General features: G+C 37.8%; 1 protein-coding gene across 1 annotated transcript; it reads left to right on the forward strand.

Moving 5' to 3' along the window:
- Positions 1-860: 860 nt before the first annotated feature.
- LOC149268010 (uncharacterized) lies at positions 861-22,770 on the forward strand. The gene is made up of 3 exons (XM_089474186.1): positions 861-1,903; positions 16,892-17,146; positions 21,803-22,770. The coding sequence occupies exons 1-3, from the start codon at positions 1,862-1,864 to the stop codon at positions 21,863-21,865; spliced, it is 360 nt and encodes a 119-aa protein (XP_089330312.1). The 5' UTR covers positions 861-1,861; the 3' UTR covers positions 21,866-22,770.
- Positions 22,771-23,447: the final 677 nt, after the last annotated feature.

Here is a 23,447-nt window from a genome sequence, read left to right on the forward strand (position 1 = left end):
TTTTCTGCCTCCGATAGTTTCTCTTCTAGTGGCTCTCCCTCTTTTCCGTTTTCTTTCTCTTTCTTCGCTCTTTTTCTCTATTATCTTTCTACCTCTGTCTCTCTCTCTCCCTTTCTTTTTCTTTATCTACCTCTCTCTTTTCCCCTTTTCCCATTTTTCTTAGAGTAATTCTGTCGCTTCCTTGCTTACCCCATATTATTATCTTCCTTTGGCTCTCTCCTCCTCTCTCTTTTTTCTCTACCTCGTCGATCCTCTGTTAATATTTGATACATAATTTGAGCTTTCTTTACGATTCTCAAATATTCTTGAGTTCTGGATTAAAATTACAAAAAAAGAAAAAAACTCGAAAATTTTAATATAAACAATAAATATATTTATACTTACAAAACTAACGTATTTATTAATGTACGTACTTATTTAAATTTGCAATTAATAATAACGAATTTCTTAAGGCACTTCCATAACAGTTTTATTTTCGAGCCCACAGCGCGTGCGCAGCAAGCTTTAAAGCTTTGTAAAAAAATTCGGAATTAAGTACTCGCTGCGATTTCGATTTAAATATTCGCTGCAATGGTTCGTGTATCGGCTAAGCCGAGCAATGCACCAGCTGATGGCGGCCCACCTGTTGTTGGCTCAGCCAGCACTTGCTAAAAGAAAATCAAGTCTGAAGAGCGGCGAATGGCGAATGGCGAACAGCGAACGGTGAACGGAGAGCGACGTGCGGCGAGCGGGCGAACTAGCGATGAGCGATGAGCAATGAGAGTCGGCAAAGCGTTTAGAAAGTTCGTAGCTGCAGCCAACTCAGTTAAGGGGTGCGTGGCGCGGGCTGTGGAGACTGAGTATCGGGCTGAGCAGCGGCCGACTGGAGCAGTTGGTGTTTAGTAAGCGGCGAAGAGTCAACAAGTTCGGTTCGCAGCATTCGAGAGCAAAATCCGCGCTCCGCTAATTGCTTATCGCGGTTATTTTTGCCGTTTTTGTTTTTTTTTTTTTTTTTAGCTGTTTGCATTATTTGCCAACAGCAGTCGTGTGTGATTTTCTGTTGGTGTTTCATTTTCCTTTTCTGTTTTTTGTTGTTGTTTTATTCATTTTTTTGTATTTTGCTTAACAACTGGAGACGGGAAACTGCAACTGCCAAACGTAAATGAAACGCAAGGCTGTGCCCCAACCGTAACTAAAGCGCGGCCCAAATGTGTCTGAAACTGAAACTGAAGCAGAAATTAAATCTGAATCTGAATCTGCATCTGCATCTGATGCGCAAACGGTAGATCGCAGCAAGTGTATCCTGTGTAGGGTATTTGCCCTGACATAAAACATAATAATTGTCGTGCACTGTTGCGGCTGAGTGCTTGCAAAAAAAATTAAAAAAAAAAAAAAAAGTACTAGAAGAAAAACAAAACCAAACAATTCGAGCGCTCTATTCTCTCTCTGTGCGTCTCTCTCCCTCGCGCACTCCGCGTTTTGTTGTTGTTGTTTTTGTATTTTGTACATTTTGGCGCTCATTTTCGTGCGTTACGCTTAACTGCAGCTTGCGGCTGTATGTGTGCGTGCGCTGCTCTGTGTCCGCGCGTGTGCATGTGTGTGAGTGCGAGTGTGTCCAGCTTTGCTTACAAAATGCTTAGATGAAAGCCAAAAGCCGCCGTCGACGCCGCCGCCGCAGCGCAAAGGAAAACGAAAACTTTTAGCAAAAAAAAACAAAAACAAAAACAAAACGAGAAATTGTTAACGAAATTGAAAGTAAACGCGGCACGCGAAGATCGCAATATATATATATATATATACACACACATATATATAGTGCATATATCTACATATACCTGTTACCAATAACTGACTGCTAACTGGGCGCCAGTGTGCTCCCCATATGACCGCACAAAATATGTCACAATTCCGAGATAATTCATGGGTGAGTTGAGCTCTAAATCACTGTTGATTGCCGCATGCTAAAACACGATCAATCCAAGCACACCGACTAACTTGGCTACTCTAAATGCACTAATGCTAACAACAATTAATCCACGTCCCAAAAGCCACATCAACAACAACAACAACAACAACAACAACGACGACGACAACTTTTGACACCAACATTTGGCTTGCACAATTCGCTGTGCGATGGACGACATCGTTAGCTGTCAACCCCTCTCCAGCCCCCCTTTTCATAAAATCACCCTTTACCCCCTACCCCCTACCCGCCGTGGCTTGTGTCACAGCTGCGCAACTTAATTAGCACAAATCGTTAATTAACCTGTCTTGGCCCGATTGGCCAATTGGCCAATTGGCCCCACGCATCTGCAGCTGACCCGCTTAGCGGTTCGACGCGCTCAGCCAGGCCCCAATCGAACCCGAACTATAGATACAGATGCTCTGCACTCTCTATCTGTCTCGCGATCTACAATGATTTATGTTTGCTTCTTGTTTAGGGCCTATTTTTGTTTCGCTTTTTTGCCATACGAAATTTTGCCGTTAAGTGCTGCACAGTGGTGCAAAAGTGAAAGAACTTTTATGTTTAAGAATTATTGAACTGTAGCAGCTGTGCTCCATTGTTATATTCCATGGTATTGAAAGAGATATATAGCAGCCTTTGTATAATGATTGTATACCCTATGAATACCCCATGTATACCCTTTGTTTATTATGTGTATTATGCTTTTCTTGTGGCATTTCATTTAAATAGTTGTATTCATATTTTAATACAAATTGTTGTATTCATTTTTACTAATTTTTTATATTGAGCACAAAATGTTGGATTAAATTTGGTATTTAATCTAGTATATATTTGAATTACTATTTTAAATTTGCGTATCAAATGTAGATTTTGATGTATTAAGTCAAATTTAGGAATCATAGAAAATATATATTTTTATAGTTAATATACATTAATTATTATTATAATTATATTATTTTTTTTTTACGAAGTTTTTAATTCTAGTCTTTTGAATGAAAAATGTATTAATATGAAAATTGCTGCATCAACTGATATCCGTATATACTCTATATCAGTGGAAATAGTCTTGCTAGATACCTAGTCATTCCCATCTCTCTTGAGAATATATATATATATATATATATATATATATATATATATATATATATATATATATTTTTTTTTTTTTTTTTTTTTTTTTTATTACATATTCAATATATTATTGACATAAAACTCACCACTTTATCAGATACATGAAAGTATATGTTTATAAAGCTCATAAGTCTATAAAAAATAGCAAAATAAACAAAATTATATTTATATATTTCACATTATACAATAATATTTACCTCTATCGGAAAAAAAATATTCAACAAAAATACATACATACATATTTATATAATCCCTATGAAAAGATTTTCAAAATCATTAGGGTATTTTCACTTCGTTCATGCCCTTTCATACTTCAAATCGTATTCAAATTGATTTATTAATTCAAACAAAATATAAAACAGAAATTTTGAATGCATTCACACATTCAACTTTGTTTAAGTCAGATACAACGAATTTAGTTTATCAACATAATTTAAGTGCTAATTGCACATTAAATAAAAACAAATAACAAATACTTAAGTAAATTCAGTTGCAAAGGTCATTAAATTAACTCAGTTATATAATACATAAAGTTAAGAGCTTAAGATGGAAGATATTCACCAGCAAAAGTGAGAAATAAGTGAAATACTTTTTCTTTGTTGTTTTTCTTTAATGAGATACTATGTATAAACATATAATGGAAAAGAAGTACTGTATAAATATCCAAAATCTGAATCTATTAAGCATAATCCAGGAAATTGTCGAACAAACAGAAATTGTGAAATTAATGTAAAAAGTTCAAGTCAATAAAGATCTAAGAAAGTAAATACAAAACTTCAAGCCTGATTAGATAAACGATTTATCTATACAAATGTATATACATATGTATATATGTTGGAAAATGCTTTCATAAAATATTTTCTGCTGCAATTTCACTAGAGTTCAGGTCAGCAAAAATCGTAAAAAAATAAAATAAAATAAAAAACAAGAGAATGTTGCATGTCTCTGTGGCATCTGTGGCATCTATCGCATTTAATGTCTTTATAAGAAATCGGCGCGATACGATCTAGTTTATGTATGCCTCACGCGTATGCTGCATGCCCCCTACTATCTCTCTCTCGCTCTCTCTCTCTCGGTCTCTCTCTTTCGTCATTATCGTAACGTTCTTTGATCACGTACTTTTTGCTGTTTGCTGTCAAAGTGAAAACGAGCATATTGGATTCGTTCCATGTGCGTGCTTCGTTTTTATGCCATGAACACATTGTAAATGCTCATATGGGGTATATTGGTACGGTACAAAATAAGTGCAACGGGAGGCGTGGCAGACATACTTAAAGTATATATAACTATATATGGAGCATGACAAGCCGATTCGTTTTGTCTTTTCGATATATCTACGGATATAGACATCGATAACTTCTAAATAGTTCATTGTTAGATATAATACTTGTATCCGTACTATCCACAGTAATATAATAAAAGTAGTATAATCAAAGTTTTGCTTTATGAGATGAATACACGGATCTGGGATAGTTGGCAGTTCCTAACTATTAGGTACAGGCTACATTCCTACAATGTATTTCAAATAGTAGAGCCTTATCCTTTGGCATAAATACACAGCTCATTGAAGTTATTAGGCCCTGAAATGTTCATTAAGAAAGCCCAACTGGATTAAAAGTTATTCAAGAACTAATTTATCGTGGTGAAGCCCATGAGATCAGTCCAAGTGCAATCGTTGCCTATGCGAGTGTGCACGTATGCATTTTCGTCATAGGTATACAAGAATCATCGGGTATCTTCCAGTCAGACACGCCCATTTTCGTTTCTTTATGGCTCTATTAAATTAGACTTTTCTGACTGGGCATGAGACAATGAGTTCGCTCTGTTCGCTGAATGATATTAGATGATGCATAGTATAAATCAGGAAATGAGTGCAGTCTATGATAATTGATATAGCTCAAATCGAAGCTGTTAACGAGCATTGGGCAGTCGTCAACACTTGCTCACGAGCATGACTTGGGTCTGTAATGTTTTTTGTTTAGTTTTTTGTCTACAGTGGGACTACTCCACTTTCTTTGCACGCTAACAATGGGAGCCGCACGTAGAACCAACTGCACTAAGACGAAGAGCGAGAGAGAGAGCGAGAGAGAGGGGGAGAGGAAGAGGGAGCACCGATTGTTATCTATGACTGGGCCTCTAATCAAGTTATGACCATTGGCAATGCTTTGGGCCTTAACTGATTCCGATAAACAACAAGTGACGGATGTGACTGTGCCTCTGTCTGTGTGCATGCATCACCCCCGCTCTGCAGCGCTGCCGCACTGCAGCACTCCGGTGGGCCATGCGTCAATCTATCGATGCGCATTGATTGCGCAAATGTCGTGACTGAGTGTCTGGCGCATCTTTGGCGCAGGTGCCGCTGAGTGCAGCTGAGCCAGGCGGCAGCGATTGCTTCCTCGACTGCTGCAACTTCAAGTTCAATTACGCCAAATTGTCATCAGCCATTGGCCGAGCGGGTAACGGCCCGGGGCTCGGGGGCTGGTGCTGGGGCCGGGGCCGGGGCCGGGCCATGGCCAACACAGGCCGAGCTCTAGCCAAAGCCGGGCAGCTGCTTCAACTTTCACTATGCACATGGAACTGGGTACGTGATCTTCGCACATGGTTTTCCTGCCACTCGGACTAGTTGTTGCTGTTGCCTCTGCCTCTCTCCCGACCGCCTCTACCGGCTGCCTCTACCTCAGCTGCCTCTACCTCTCGACTGGGATGACGTTGATGATGACGATGGCTTTGACTCGATGACTCGATGATGCCGCCTCCTGCACATTTTGTCATAATTTTCATGTGGGAAAATTTGTTGTGTGTATCTATAAAACGTTTTTCCTCTTCTCTTTTCTTTTTTTTTAATTTTTATTTTCTATTTTTTTTTTTTTTTTTTCTGAAGCGCATTCAACTGGTTTGCTGGCTGGGTTTCCATTTTTTGTTTGTTGTCTGTTTTTTTTTTTTTACTTGTTTTGTTGGTTTGTTTTTTGGCATGTTGCAAAATCGTTTCCACATAATGCGCCCGGCTGCTGGGTAACTAACACCAGCAACAACAACAACAACAGCACACCACGACAATGAACTTTTAATTACCCAGGCTCGTTTCGTAAAGAAAATATTTAAATTACCTATAAAAAAAAAGTAAGGTAAAGTAAAAAGTCAAGTTGGGAAAAAAAAGTGAGTGCGGAAAAACTTGGGCCACCGGATATGCAGATGCCGCTCCCATTGCCATTGCCATTGCCATTACCATCATCAGCATTAGCATTATCATTAGCATCAGCATTATCACATGCCTGCGCAAAGGAAGAGGAGTAGCTGCCCGGGTGAAACTCTTTGGCCAATTGCCAATTGGCAGCTGGCAATTGCCGCTTGGTCAGTTGATTTTCATGTGTCGCAAGTGCGTCAGCCAAGCCAAGCCAATCCACGCCACGGCAGGCCAGGCCAGGCCAGGCACAGCCCCAAATTGCCATAATTGGCCCCCTCCAAAGTGGGAAATGGTAAATAGGAAATGGGCTGTGGATGGTCGATTGTGAATAGTGGGTATTCGGTATTCGGTATTCGGTATTGGCTATTGGCTATTGCGGTTTCGATTTCTACGAAAATCCAAGCAATTGTGAATGCCACTGAAATGCCTTCACCATTAGCTTACCAATCACAGTGGGAATCACAGTGGCTGGGATGGCAAATGCGGCTTAAATGGAAATTTTGGTTTGCCTAAAGAAGCGGAACTGCTAAATGCTTCTTTGCAAAAGGGAGGCTCAATATGCAGTAGATTTAGCAGCAATCGATTCCATTCAGATGTGCCTCTATGTCATTTCATGCATCCGTTCCTCATTCGACTTTCCGTCCGTCCGTCTGTCGGTTCGTCCACTCGTGCGACGGCCTGGCTGTCGGTCTATCCTTCTGTCTTCCTCTTATCTTCCGATTTGTCTGTCCTCAGAATTTGTTATATTTTTGACCAGATGCAACAAGCTAGTTGATTTATACTAATCCGTCCGTCCGTTCGTTCAGCTGTCTTCCCTTTTGCCAGTCCGTCCGTTCGTTCAGCTATCTTCCCTTTCGCCAGTCCGTCCATCCGTTCGTTCAGCTGTCTTCCCTTTTGCCAGTCCGTCCGTCTGTTTGTCGCCCACAGAATATATGTATATTGCTTAGAGGCAATAGTTGAGTTAATTTAGCCTCTGTCTTTCTTTCTGTTCGTCCGTCCATCTATTCGCATGTCCATCCATCTTTCCGTACGTCTATTCGCCTGTCCGGCCCTCCATCTATCTATCGATTCATCTTCTGACCATCTGTCTCTCTCCACTGCAAATATTCAGGAGCGATCGCAACAACCGAGGCTTTAACTTGACTGATCCATCTGTCTAGCCGGGCAGAACTCCGTCCGTTTGCTCAGCAGTCTACTCTTTAATCTCTCACTCATTCATCTGTCCACATGTACTTCCTCTTCATATGCTATAAGAGCAAGAATCTTGCAAATTTAAGTTTATGTAGGTTTAAATAAAGATCGTCTCACATTAAAAAAAAAATCTATAAATAGTTATAGTTATACATAGTTGGGACAGCAAATTTCATAAGAAGTCTGTCGTCTATAAAGCATATATTGAGTACCTAATCTCTTAGACTTTAATTATTCTTCCGGCGCCTTCAATTAGAGCACTCTCTGGAGAAGGATCTTGAACTTAACTAGAAGGATCTTATACGCTTAGTCTGAAAATATCATGTAAGATAAGTATTATATAGACAAATGAAAATAGAATTGCCAAAGCGCTGAATAAAGTTCATAATTATTAATAACATAGTTTGTTCCAGTTATATATAGTAATATATATAAATACAAAAAGAAAACATTAGCAATTTAATGTATTTTTTTTATACCCTGAACCTATTCAAAATGGGAATTCAGTTTATAATGGTTTTGTGAAAAAGTATGTAATGGCCAGAAGGAATCATCGCAGACCCCATAAAGTATATATGTATATTCTTCATCAGCACGAAGAGCTGAATCCGTCCGTCCGTCCGTATGAGTGCGTCGATCTCAGAAGTTATAAAAGCTAGAGAGCTGAAATTTGCATACTCGTGAGTACCATACGCAGTACAAGCTTATCATATTTTTCGATAACTTTTTTAACGAGAATAATCGAAAAATTGATTTTCTTTTTTCAGGCTAATTTGAGCACTTTTAGACATAGAGACTTCAGATTTATGTGTATATACAGTTGATCGATACGAAGATTTTGTCGTTTACGAATTTTGGATACCACGCCCCCTTCGACCCCAATTTGTAAAAAATGCATTTCAAGTACTAGAGACTTGTGCTTTGGAATGTACACATATTTTCCCTATATGATTACGATCTGAATTTCATTTGAATTTCATTATGATTGTATGTCTACAAATGAAATTATTCAAGTTCTCATAATATTGCCCCAGGGTATCTCCTAGTCGAGCAGTCTCGACTAAAGCTTTCTTGCTTGTTTAGCTTTAACTTTTTCCGCTAGCACATCTCTACAACTACAACAATTATAGGGAATATTTATTGATGTTCGTGTCTCTGTTTTTCTTCTCTCTTCTTTGTATCATCGCCAGTAGTTGATCATATAAAGAGTTATGTGGAGCGTACTTGTTGGCATTTTATTTTTGTTTTTTGTTTTTTTTTTTTTTCGATTGTCTGCGAGCTGCGCAAATTGGCCAAATGGAAGCTGGAGGCAGAGCAAAGAAATTTAGCGACAATTATCCAGTGAAAGTGCCGAAATGCTGCGTTGTTGTGTTAATAATTTCTTCTTCTTCTTCTTCTTCTTCTTCTTCTTCTTTTTTTGTTTGCCAGCTTAAATAGCAAACTACAAAAAGGGTAAAGAGGATGACTAGAGGGGGCCATAGAGGAGGCGGCTGGGGGTATGCAACAGCGAAAATATAAACAATTCAGAAAGCTCTAGACGAAACTGTTCGACTACGAAATCCCCTGAACCCTGAATTTGATGAAATGATATTCCAATAATTCTTCGTTTCTTATCTGAGTATACAAGAAGCAACACACACACACACATAGTGCGTGCTCTGCTGACTTCGCAGTCGACACAGCGACTGCGCAGGGTATTATAACTTATTATATTATATTATAGCTTACGCATATGTCGAATAAGTTGTGTATTAGATGGAACTTCGTGATCAAACTTACAAAATGGGGATAATGAATGAGATTCATACTTGATTCATTTACCTCCCTAGCCCTAAAATAAGTTTTGTGCAAATTTCAATGGAAGCGGATAAATCTAAGGCCAATATATAAATTATTTAAAAAATCAAAATTGTATAAAATTCAGCTAAATCGAAATACCTAATTTAGAGGCACTTAACTTTAAAGATATAAGGGAAATAATTTTATAAGTGAATTCTGTTACGATTTGGAATCGATATCCCCAACATTGGAATAGTTATCGATTTTTTTGAAACAATGTCAAGTCTCTAGCTCTTATAGGTTCTGGGATCTATTTAGACCGTGCTCCTGCCCGTTACCTATTGCCTAGCAATATCATTATACCCCGATTTTTCATTGTCAGGGTATACAGAAATGATAAACTTTGCGCGCTCATCAACGGCAGCAACAACAATAGTGTTAAGCACATATGTACATATACACCTTTATACATATATACTTTTTTTTATTTACTTGTGATTATAATGATATATATGTTTTTAAGTTGTTTTGCTTTTTTTTTATGGCATGTTAAAAATAAAATGGTGAACAAAAAAAACTTGTGCAAAACTTTGACAAATAGCCGCAACTACAGTTAGGCCGGCTAAAAACAGCGCTACGCCGACTAACTGTCTCAGTTGGGCTCGGAGCGTGGAAAGCCAAGTGTGTGGAAATGTGGCCCAAATATAATCCCAGTCATGGGCGGCACACAAGACGTGCAGCGGCGACCTTGAAACGGGGGCACAGCAGGCACGAAAACCAACAGTAGCAGCAGAAGTTGCCGAAGAAGAAGAAGCAGCAGAAGATGGAGAAAGAAACGCAGCAAAAAGTCGGTTAAAGCCAAGTCACGTTCAATGCTACGGTCAGCTCAATGGCCCATATACGAGCAGCAGCAGCAGCTGAGCCCCCTGAGAGAGCGAGCGAGCGCCGGCCAGACCGTGGAAACTTGAATGTTCATTGATTTTCATAGAGACAAACACCAAACTCGAACAAAAATAACTAAATAAAAACATTTTGAAATGGTAACAAAAACGTGCCCAGACTTCGACTCGAGCCTAGGCGCGCGCGACCTCGTTAAATGCAACAACAGCAACAACAACAACAACACACTGACAGCAAGCAACAACAATTAGAAGTCTGAAACATTTGTCAGTAGAAATTTATAGAGCCACCCGCATGAGTTGGGGCTTTTGACCAAATACAGAACAGGCCAATTCAACTGTGGAAGCTTGAGCAGAAGATAAACGTATTTATTGTGCATTAGAGCGGAGCAAGTGTCGTGAGCGCGTGAGCGCGCGAGCACGAACACGCACACGGACAAACAGCCAAATAGATTAGATTTGATATATAGATGAAATAAGGCTCAGGCTCAGGCTCAGGCTGAGGCACTATAGGCCAGAGGCCAAAGACTTCTGAGAAAAAATCACTTGGAAAAAATAAAAAATTAAAATTAGAAAAAACATACATGGAATCATTGTAGATTGGCGAATCATTGTAGATTTTTTTTAAATAAATGGAAATATATATTTAATTGTATAATATAAATAGAATTATAGTTTTTTTTTTTTTAATTTTTTTTTTTTTTTTATAAATATATGTTGAAATATAAAATATTTTTTAAAATACATCGAGATCATGTCACTTGAAATTTCTGTAAAAAGTGGTTCCATATTTATTAAAACGTATTTCACAATTTATTAGATATAAATAAATAATACTATAAAATACATACATAATACTTTCCTGGAAGCATGATCAACTATTCTTGGTTTTCTTAACTTCATTCTGTAATCACTCATGCCTTCTTGTTTAATACAATACCTGGGATCTTTAATCTTTAGCTAAAATTGGCATCTTTCGGAATATGATTAGATAAATTTATTGATTGACTTTCAAGTTATTTGTTTATAGTATTGCTAAATCAATTGTGTCTGGATTAAACTTTTTTTTAATACATTGAAATTCAAGTCTCGAACCGGTTTGTATATTGAAACAGGCTTAAAGCCTTAATTTATTTTTAATAAATTGCATTTTTTATATTATGTAAAAAAAAAGTCTGAGGAGATACGAGTTCGAATTTCCAAGTTGATTGTAAATTGTTCTAAGCTAATTTCGAGCCATAAATCGGAATATATTGATTTATCTTTGGTAAAGCTTTAATAAATTCTTTTATTTTTGTAGACACACACAAACACACACAATAAATAAATAAATATAAATATGTTCGGTTCCCTGACTCTGAATTGAACTAGTTAAGCTTGTTTATTATACCCATTAAAACTGGAAATTTGGGGCATATTGGTTTTGTAAAAATGTATTTCAGAGGTAGTGCTGTCTACTTATATTTTTGATCTGATGAGCTGATTCGATCTTAAAGTTGGAAATTCTAGATCCCTGTGATAAATAAACAAATTTTTGTTAACTCCCTAAACATAGCTCAACCTCCCTTACCTCCCGTGATTAACGCCATACAAATTGATGGACATATCTGAATGTCATTATTGCGCTCATTACAGAAATGAATCTTAAAAAGTTATTGAACAATTAGTTTCCCACAGTGGAGACCTTGAGCGCAGCCCAAGTGCAGTCGCTGCGTGAACTGCGCAGTAAGCAGAGCGAGTGCTGATGTGTGCGTGTGTATGAAAGCATAGCAACTCTGCTTTAAGCTCAGGCTATCTGCTAGTCAGGCACTTCCCAGCTATGTTTGCATACATCAGTATGTACAGAGAATATAGAGTGTGCTTGAAGCACCTGCTTTGCTGAGAGTCCAGGGTATCTGCATGGCATGCACTTCACAATCTTGATATATAAATATATACATAAAGCACTGCCCACACCTGATGTACATATAATACAGTATGATTGAAAGAGCAGCTCTGCATAGAGTCCAGGGTATCTACTAATCGTTCACTTTCCACGAATGTATACAAACAGAGAACATAAAATGATTGAAACAGCAGCTTTGCTTAGAGTGCAGGGTATCTGCTAGTCGTGCACTTCCCACCAATGACAAATGCAGAGAGCATAGAATAATTGATATATAGACTCGACTCTGAGCTAACTTCCCACTTTTGAGGTATACATATATATATATACAGACAGCATAGCATTATTGATATATAAACTTAGCTTAGAGAGCAGGGTATCTGCTAGTCGAGCACTACCCATACATGATGTATATATACATATATAGCCTGTTATTAATATTTAAACTCACCTTAGTGTACAGGGTATCTGCTAGTCGTGCACTCCCCACTCAGAACTTTCTGCTGTACCTGAAATTGTGTTGAAAATATTTGTGACAAAGCAATCTCTAAACAATGATAGCTCGCATACTTTTTAGCACTCGAGCACGGAGAGAGAGAGAGAAAGAGAGACAGAGGGAGAGAGGCATAGATATTCGGAAAAGTTTCACTTGGCTCAGCGCGCATTCAGCTCGGCTGAATTGGTATTTACTTTGCCGTCATTCTCGACGCTTTGCTGAATGCCTTCAATTGTTGCTGCTCACAAACAATTGCACAGAATTTGGTCATAAATGAAATGTTTCAACAGCGCGCAATTTGTCACACATCAAATAATGATTGTCAGCGTGGTGGGCGTGGCTGGAGGTATGTGTATGTGTGTGTGCAATTGTCACTGACCCACAATAGACAATATATTTATATCTAATCAGGCAGAGTTTTTAGTACCAAAACATTCCTAAATTGATAAATAAACTATGAAGTGAGACTAATTGTTGATATCAAATAAGTTGAGCATAGAATACGCTTTCTATATATAATATAAATGTAATAAGTGGAACATAAAATACCCTTTCCATAAATAATATAATATTATATAATAACTAGACAATTTTAAATTGATAAATAAAATAGTTAAGTGTATGGAAAGCTCTTAAAGTAAAATATATTTGAAAAACTGATCCCCTTGCCATTTATATATGTATATTTGTATCTGATTTCTCATATCTAATATATAAGCAAGCCATATAATATATAATTTGCCCATTTCATAATTACCTGCTGCTGTTGCAGTAGTATTAGTGAGGCTGAGAATTGCTGCCTGAATATTATCCGAAAAGGTTTGTGTCTTAGCTACACGTTGCATATTTCTAGCTAATGCAATATCCTCTAAGGCTCACTGTGTACGAGTGAGTGAGAGAGAGAGACAAATATATAAAGCTCTTAACGCAGTCGCAGCTGCTGCTATGGGAGAGTGAAATGACTAATCTGAGTCTCGAGAGCAGGAAGAATAGACGAATAGGATTCGTCATTCTGGAAAGCTCATTGCAAAAGATTTATCGGCCAATCGGCTTGATGAATTGATAATATGAGGTAAACAAATCGACACAAACTCGATAAATATGCTGCAATGTAGAAAAGGGTCAAAGATATCTTCGACTATGCAATGTACAGGCAGATAATACCCTATAAAAAATATAGAAAGAAACGCTAAAAGTAGCCAAGCCAACAAACAATCAACAAATAAAATCCATTCCAATCAGGAGTCGTAAAAATATTGATTAAATAGCAGCACCCATAAAATGCACAATGAATATGAAACACAAATAACAGTAATAATAATAATGCTGTATAATGCATTGGCAATCATTTTTCTTAGCAATGAATCACTGAATATTGAATTCATAAAGTAGAATATATACGATATATTTAATAATAATATATGTTAAAATATTTTTATTCTATATATTGGATACTATTCTCAATTATTTAGTCAATTAAGTTTGTCTGTAAATAAATATATGATAAATTAGTTTGATATTTCATATAAGACATGTCTATTGTAAAAGTGAAATCTGCTTGTTTAGAATACAAAGAACTTGAATTACAAATGGAAAAGTGAAATTGGATGAAGTCATCGATATTTTGGAATACATGTTAGCTGCTTCTTGAGAACAGAAAATAACTGAGTTACTAAATAATCTTTAGCTATAATATAAGAGATGATGATGATATAATATAAGAGATGATGAAGGTTAATCTATATACTATAATTATCTATACATCTACATCGTCCATAATATGAAATCGATTTCTAGACTAGATATTAGAGATGAGGAATCTTAATCTATGCCAAGTAGTTCTCTATCTAAATTCACTTTCAGTTCGCCTAGCTGACAGATCTGCATATATATATCAATCAAGTAGGGATATATGTATCATCCTGACTACATTGATCTTGACTCTGATTAAAATCAGCTACTTCACAGATCTGCATATCGATGCATTGCGTCGATCGATCGATTTAGTTCCACTCCCTGAACAGTTTTATTGCTCTTTGGATTAATAGTTTTCAGCTTGAACGCGATCTCACTGAAATCTGTGCTAGATTGCAATAATTAACTCTTGCGCTAGTTTTTATCGCAGCTCGCCTTGGGCCACAGACAGTTTGCTGAACTTTGAATTTAGTGTCGATCGATAACAGGAGTGTGACAAATCGATCAGATTTTCATTAGTCAGCGACACGATGATGAATCAAATCGAATCGAATGCCGCCCACTTTTCGCAGCCCAGCCGACTCGGCCCCTTCGTCTGCCCAGGGATGCCCAGTGGAGTGTAAAACTAGATGCAATTCGAAATGTGCCAGGGGCCATGTGCCATGACGAGGGTTGCTCAAGCAGAAGAGAATGGGAGCTAAGATTAAGACGATCTGGGATTAAGAAGAAGAGATCGACTACGGAAAAAAGGGCAGAAAAGATTGGGACGAGATGGGAGGAGAAGAAAAGAAAAATGTGAGAGGAGTACCGAATGTGAAGAGATGATAAAGCAACGGGAAGAGAAAGGAAAAGGAAGAGAAGAGATTAAATGGAAAGAGAAAGGGAGCATAGGATGTTAAGAACAGAGAATAATGGCTAAAGAAGAGAAGAATATGAAAAGAGCAGAGAAAAAAGAGGATGGGAAGTGTAAAGAAGAGAAGACCACGGGAAGAGAATGGAAGATGGTAGGCTGAGGAGAGTGTCAGAGGAAAAGATAATGAGCAATAATGTGAACAGAATGAGAAAAGAACAAGATAAGAAGAAAAGAGAATCGTCGAGAAAAGGAAAATGTAACAGCAGAAAATAAAAAGAGAAAGGAAGTCAGAGAGACGAGAAGAGAGGCAGAAATGAACAATAAAAATGGTTAAAGAAAACAAATTCAATAAAATAATTAATAAAGAACAGAGCGGAGTGGAATGGAAAGAGAAGAGAAATAGCAGCTCTGCCCAGGCATCAGGGTATCTGCTCGTCGAGTACCCCCTAGAAGTAGAATGAATAGCCTTAATAATATACTATACTACACTATATACTATACTATATATACTTGTCAAACAGCCCTCGCTTAGCAAATAATTGCTTTTACACTTTACAAGCTTGCCGCGTCAATTCGTCAATGGGTCTGTGTATTTGTGTGTGTGTGTGTTTGTTTTTGTATTTTAGTATTATTATTATTCGTTTTTATTTTGCTTTTTTTTTGTATTTTTAATTTGCGCAATCTGAAGCTACGTGCAGCTCGCAGCGCGACATTCTCGACTCGGGGCTTTGCAGCGAATAGTTAGCGCGCTAATTGCCGTGCGCAATCGAAACTGTTTGGCTGGTTCTGAATTGAATTCGGGAACTGGCAATGGAGCTGGTAATGGAACTGCTAATGGAACTGGCTCTGGTGTCTGGTTGTGGCTCTGGTTCTGGTTCTGTTGTTGGTTCTGGTCAGACTCGTTTATATTCCCCTTGCACAACAAACAACAACAACAACAACAACATTGAGGCGAGGTGTGCCACATGTTGTTGCCACATCAACTTTCTTTTGGCAGCGCTGCGGCTTAATTGTTTGGCCCACATCAAAAACAACAGCCAGGGCATACGCGGCGTATGCGCAACAATTGTTTACTCTCTTTAAATGTTATTTTTCTTGCTGCTGTTGTTGTTGTTGTTTGTTGCTGTTGTTGTTGCTCGCAAATGCGCAGTGCTTAGCAATTCATTAATTATTTCAACTAAGTCGATTTTGTTGTTGCTAATTGCCGAGTTCATTGATTTTTATCGACATTTTGCAATCGCTGCCAACATCGGTCATATGTCTATATATAGAAAGCGGCGCTGCAACGCAGTCCATTGAATCATCAATGGCCAGTCGAGAGGCGACAGGGTATCTAACCTAACACTTATGCAGCCAGTTGTTGTTAGACATTGTTGTTGTTGTCAGTTGTTGTCGACTTGTGCCGGAAGTCGGCAGAGCCATAGTTTTGGGCATCAGCGCGGTGAGTGACACCGCTTGGCCGCTGAACATCATGGCACATGCCGGCACGTCTGGCCAATAGAAAGTGGATAGCACAGAGTAAACAATCCCCCACACTCCACACTCCACACTCCACACTCCACACTCCATACTCCTCCACTGCCCGCCTCCCCTATCCCCTCCTCAGCAACTGCACCAATACCTGAGCAGCAGAAAATACTTAGAGCTTAAGTCATCGCAATTTGCACCTCGGATTATAAAACGCATATACTATATATATATCGAAATGCTACTTAAAATAAGTTTACGCCCAACAACTCCCAACCCGCCCCTTTTGCTATTTGCTGCCCATACCCCTTATGCCCGCGCTCTCTCTCTCTATCTCTCTCTTTCTATCTCTATCGCTGACAAAAGCTTGCCAATGGCGTACTTAAGAGCTTGCGCTGTTCCGCTCGCTACGCCAAAAGCAAATCAAAATCGGCGATAAATCTAAATGCGCATCTGAAGCAACAACAGAAGAAACAAAATCTACAACAACACGAACAACAGCAGCAACAGCAGCAACAGCAGCATCAGCATCAAGATCAGGTGGAGGAGGCTTTGTATGCGAATGTCGACGAGCTAATGCCAGCTGAGATCGAAGACGATGCTCTAATGGGTAATGCGCAGGTAAGCGTTGAACACGAACATCCCCCCCGTCGCCTCCATACTACGTGTGCCACCAAACAGCCAAACAACCCCATCGTCATCAAGTCCACAAAGAATTCGAATTCAAAATCAAACTCAACTTCAAGTAGCACTTGAAGTCAACTTCAACTCGAACTCAACTTCAACTCAACAACATGAATTTCAACTCCACCTCAACTCGAACTAAGCCCCGACTCGAACTCAAATTCAACTCCAACTCAACTTAAACTGAAATCGACTAACCAGAATCTCAACTCCACCCAAACTCCACTCCACTCCACCTCAACCTCAAGCTCAACTCGAACTAAGCCCCGACTCGAAATAGAACTCAACTCGAACTCAGCCTCGGCTCCACCTTAGCTCGAACTCAACTCCAACTCGAACCGCCTCCAATTTAACTTGAACTTAAATCCAACAAACACTTCAACTTCAGCTCCATCTCAATTCAACTCCACCTCAACCTCAACTCGAACTCAACTTCGACTCCACCTCAGCTCAATCTCAACTCCAACTCGAAGCAACTCAAACTCAAACTCAACTTGAACTGAAATCTACCAACTTGAACTTCGACTCCATCTCAACTGAACTTCAGCCTAAATTCAAACTCAACTTCAACTCAGCTCCAACGACTTGAACTTCAACTCCACCTAAACTCACCCTCAACTCGAACTCAATCTCAACTTCACCTCAGCTCAAACTCAACTCAAACTCAAATTCAACTCCAACTCGAAGCAACTCAAACTCAACTTGAACTGAAATCTACCAACTTGAACTTCGACTCCATCTCAACTGAACTTCAGCCTAAATTCAAACTCAACTTCAACTCAGCTCCAACGACTTGAACTTCAACTCCACCTAAACTCACCCTCAACTCGAACTCAATCTCAACTTCACCTCAGCTCAAACTCAAATTCAACTCCAACTCAAAGCAACTCAAACTGAACTTGAACTGAAATCTACCAACTTGAACTTCGACTCCATCTCAACTGAACTTCACCCTCAACTCGAACTCAGTCTCAACTTCACCTCAGCTCAAACTCAAATTCAACTCCAACTCAAAGCAACTCAAACTCAACTTGAACTGAAATCTACCAACTTGAACTTCGACTCCATCTCAACTGAACTTCACCCTCAGTTCGAACTCAACCTCAACTTCACCTCAGCTCAAACTCAACTCGAACTCAACTTCAACTGCAACTCGAACAACAACTTCAGCTTGAACTTGAACTTGAACTTCTACCCCAGCTCAACTCAGCCATAACTCGAACTCAACTTAAACTGAATTTGAACTGAAATTCAACTCAACTCTAACTTATTCAACTCAAACTCGAATTCCAATCTAAACTCAATTATTGGCTATTAATTTGATTATGTCTTGGGCAAGCCATCAACAACCTCATGCTACCCCCGCCAACCCTTATCATTGTTTTATTGTTTATAGCCTGCCGACAGGTGTGTCTATGTGTGTGTTTGTGTGTGTGTTTGGTTTTTTATGTTAGTGCTAAACTCGTTTGCCAGCAGCCATTCGGCATTTAGCAACTAAGTGCAACTTATTTATAAGCCATTCGCATGCTCCAATGACAGATGGCAAACGTCTCTACAAACTCAGAGCCATTTACCTGTTTCAGCATTCCTCCTACTACAACTGCGTCTCTCACCCTCTCACCCGCTTGCTCTCTCTTTCTCGCACGCTCTATCTCTCCAGTGCAAATAAATATTTTGCAAGGTCTTTTGATCGCGCACCTGTTAATTAATCATTGACACAGCTAAGATGCTGTTTGCGCAGGTGCAAGACTTGTACTAGCTTTAAGCTAACCCGCAACAGCTGACGAAAGCTTTCAATGCAAGCTTTCAGAATTGCCACTACTCGCAGCTAGATGGCGCCACTTGTGTAGCGATTTGTTCAACTTACTGAAAAAACTTTGCGAAAGTTCGTTAACTTTGATTTAGTCAGTGTTTAGTTTAACTTACTATATTTTTATGTCTAAAAATATACTATAAATGATATTTGATATCTGGATATACAAATAATACCGAAATATTTCTATACTAGCTCATGACATGAAAAGAGTATATTGGTTGCACTCTGTCACCTTAAATAATAGAACAAAATTAAACTAAAGGCTAGAAATTTTTATAGCATATACCAAGGCATAGAAATTTTGTATATTGATAATCTCGGCTCATTGAGGGCGTGGCGAATTGATTCTCGAACTCCTCTATTTATGGACATCCGTACCTATAGATATATCCTCACTTAAATAAATATATATTCTATTTAGATCTTAAAGTTTAATCTGAATTGTGAATAATATAGCTGTGGATAATACATACACATATGTATATCAAATAGATCAGCAAATCAACAGTGGAAATATTGTATTGAAAGTATTTGTAAAAGAGTAGCTCAAGACTAGATGATCAGTTGTATATGTAATAGTTAAAAAAAAAAAATACATATGTACATGTTACACAAGCTTCGAGCTATAATAAACAAATTTTGGCATTTGGAACAACGAGCAATTATACAATGGAGGACAAAAGTATTTTGACAACGCATTGCAAACACTCTAACCGCTTATTTATGCGTGCTGAGAGAGGTAACGGTACCCATTATATTTTTTAGAGAGAGCAAACATACTAGGCTTTAAGTGACCATAATATTGCATTGATGACATGACTCATTATTTTTCTATAATTATTTGCATGGCGGATTATCATTATTTAGGTGGACAAAAGTATTTTGACATTCCCTTTCAAATTCATTTTCGGTAATTTGCTTGGATTCAAAAATACATATTTTTTCCTTTTAAGTTATTTTTGGTGTCCTCTTTAATAATAGCCATTATTTGATAATAGTTTTCGGTAACTTATGGGCAAACAACGTGATTAAGTGAAATCATTAAAAAATTAGTCGCAAACGAAGAATTGTGCAGGTATTTCCGTGGAAAACCTTACAGCCTTATAAAATGCACCTCTATGCGCAATTTACAACTAAATTAACAAAAAATAAAAAACTGATTCACTCAAACAAGAAGGCCAGATCGGAAATTCATTCAAAAAAACCTGTAGAAGGTCGCATCATATTAACAAATCTTAAAGAAAATGTGCGCATTTTCATAAAAGTCATGTCGATTAAGCCCAAAAATAATCATAAATTATCAATAAGCAGAAATACTATCACAAGTCGGCGAAAGAAGGCAAATTTTTCTACGTTATAGATGTTCCAATACTCTTAATATCACTATAACATAAACTAAAAAGGTATCGATTTGCTAAAACCCTCATAGGCAAGCCGCAATTCTTCTGGGGAAAAGTATTATGGATGGACGATAGTTCCTTTGGGTATCCTGGATTTAAAAAAAGCGATTTATAACAGGTTGCCAAAGAATATTCGCAAAAAAAGAGGCGTATGTACCCACGTGCTGAAGAATCGGTAATGCTCTGGGGGCTCGCATGTGTCAATAGCCTCTCCAATTTGATATTAATTAATGAAAAAATGAAGAGGGATAATTATTTACGTGTCCTGAATGACCACTCATCGAATTCCGGTTACCGGCTCATTGGAAAATCATGTATACTGCAGCAGGACAATGCTCCATGCCCCAAGGTCCATATTTTAACTGAATTTTCTGGGAATATTGAAGTCAATACATATGATTGGCCACCTCAGCGCTCTGATCTCAATATTATGGAGAATGTGTAGGCTTACGCAAAAGTAAAACGTAGCTTAGACTTATCAAGAACGCCCAAGGAGACGGATTGCTGAGGTTTGAGGACCTTAGCAGGATTTTTCAATAGAAACATTACAAAATTTGGTTAGATCGATCCCTAGACGCTTGCAGATAGTAAAGGAGGGTTTAATTCTAATTAATATTTTAGTTACTATTACCATTGTTAAGTTTTTGTCTCACTTTATTTAATAAATATTAATGTCAAAATACTTTTGTCCACCTAAATAATGATAATCCGCCATGCAAATAATTATAGAAAAACAATGAGTCATGTCATCAATGCAATATTATGGTCACTTAAAGCCTAGTATGTTTGCTCTCTCTAAAAAATATAATGGGTACCGTTACTTCTCTCAGCACGCAGAAATAAGCGGTTAAAGTTTTTGCAATGCGTTGTCAAAATACTTTTGTCCTCCATTGTATATCCTATAGATCTGCCTGAAGGCAACTTTGTTATCTAGAATTAATTCTTTGTAACACAATTAAATAAACAAAACAAATTTAATAATAATAGATGGAACCTTAAATTTTGGGCATGACACATTGGAAAACATCGACTTTGCATGAAATTGCTTTAAAAATATATATACAAATAAACCAAGTGATATCTACATACATATGTACATATAATTATACTATTGTATGATAAGCAATAATCTGAAGGTGCCCTTTCAACCATCTAAAGCATCTAAATAAATGGTAAACAGTATTAGCTTTAAAGGTTATTGGAAATTGGTATTGGTATTGGTATTGGTATTGGTATTGGTATTATCATAGATCAAAGCAAAATTAAATTCCCACATATCCATCAGTCAATCAAGACATATCCTAACCACATACATGCCAACATATACATATAGACATCATATAACATTCTCATTTTGTATTCTCTATGTATTTTCAGGTAAGCTCAAGCTCAATTCCAAGCCATTTTCAGCACAGACCAAACAATGCCTGCCAAAAGTAAGTTGCAATGCTTAATTAAGTTTTTTTTATTTCCGATCAAGAACAGATTGTCACATAAATGTCAAAAAATACAAAGCTCACAATAAAACGTTGCCGCAAAAAAAAAAAAAAAATTAAATGCAAAAAAATACCCAAAAAAATTCAAAACAAAAATACAAAACAAACCCGATTAACGGCTTTTCGGCCATTATTGTCACATCTGTTGAAGATGTTGTTGTCTTTTTTTGTTATTGTATGGAGAAGCAGTGGCTGCTGTTAGCTTGTGCAAGAACCCTGCGAATCTCGGTCAAGCAACAAGTGCAGCCGCCGCGCCGCAGCAGTAACAGCCGCTGCCAGCATCGCAGTCAGCGCCAGCGTCATGTGAACTGCGCCGTTAGTGCTAATCACGCGCTGAATGCTAATATAACGACACAGCACTAACACACACACACATATACATACAAACGTAGATGAGCATGCATATATGATCAGCTCTCAGCATACATATGCATAAAGCTGCGATGGCTGCTGCTAAGCAGCATAAATTTGCAGCAGTTATGCAACTGCAACTGACATTGCCCATAATACCGGTACTTGTCAACGAGGCGTCGCGACGTCGACTGCGACAGCAGCAGCGGCAGCAGCAGCAGCACGTGCATTTAGCTGGTTAAATTATTGTAACAGCCAGCGCACAGTGGTTATTGACTGTCGTAAGGAAAATATGTAAAAGTTGAGTTCAAAAACTAAAAAAAAAAATATATATATTATTTATTAATTAAGGTTAATGAATAAATATTTAAAAATTGTGTTATAAAATATATAAAAAATAAATAAAAATAATAATAATAAATAATATAATCAATGTAACATTAAAATAAAGAAAATATGTAAAATTGAAATAAAATAAAAATAAAAATATATAAAAAAAAAAAAAATATGCAATATAGAAATTAATTTAAAAAAAAAAAAAAAAAAAAGCTATATTTTTTTTAGCTATTTATAATGAAACTAACAAGCAATTTTCGAATTTCCTATATTAATAAAAAACAAAAAAGTACAGTATATTGAATAATATTAGTATAATATACTGTATTGTATATGAACCACATTTTAAAAATTAATTGCCAACATTTGACTAAATAAAATCATTTATTATAGCAACACATTAAGCAAATCACTCTGAGGCAACTAAGTAAAGCTGTTAAAAATAAATAAAAAGCCAACAATAAAGAATTTAATATTATAATAAGCTTGAATAGCTTTCGCCTCACGGTGCGCAATGGCAAACGGTATATGTGCTGCCCAATCAACGAATACCGCTTTGCATGCTGCGACGACAGATGCTTATACCGTAACAGTGCAGCCGCATCCAAATATTTGGCCTACGCGTTGACAACAACAACGGCAGCGCAGCAGCGCAGTAGCGTAGCAGCGTAGCAGGTGTAGCGGCTCTCCTGCGTCGCGCCGCCGCAGCGGTCAACAGCAAAGCACGTCTCTGCAGCAGCAACCGGCATGATGCGCTTGCGCTCCGCACTCTGCACTCTCCTGCGCTCTCACGCTCTCGCGCTCTCTCTCTCTTTTAAGCGCTCGACGCAATGCTTGCT

This window comes from Drosophila arizonae, chromosome X (assembly GCF_054131065.1).
Source record: "Drosophila arizonae isolate 15081-1271.41 chromosome X, UAZ_ARI_1.0, whole genome shotgun sequence".
In the NCBI taxonomy this organism is placed as follows: domain Eukaryota; kingdom Metazoa; phylum Arthropoda; class Insecta; order Diptera; family Drosophilidae; genus Drosophila; species Drosophila arizonae.

Coding starts and splice junctions, on each gene's coding strand:
- LOC149268010 (XM_089474186.1), top strand. CDS start 1,862: ATGACCGCACAAAATATGTCACAATTCCGAGATAATTCATGG. Junction 1,904..16,891: donor AATTCCGAGATAATTCATGG/GTGAGTTGAGCT, acceptor CGCTGACAAAAG/CTTGCCAATGGCGTACTTAA. Junction 17,147..21,802: donor CTCTAATGGGTAATGCGCAG/GTAAGCGTTGAA, acceptor ATGTATTTTCAG/GTAAGCTCAAGCTCAATTCC.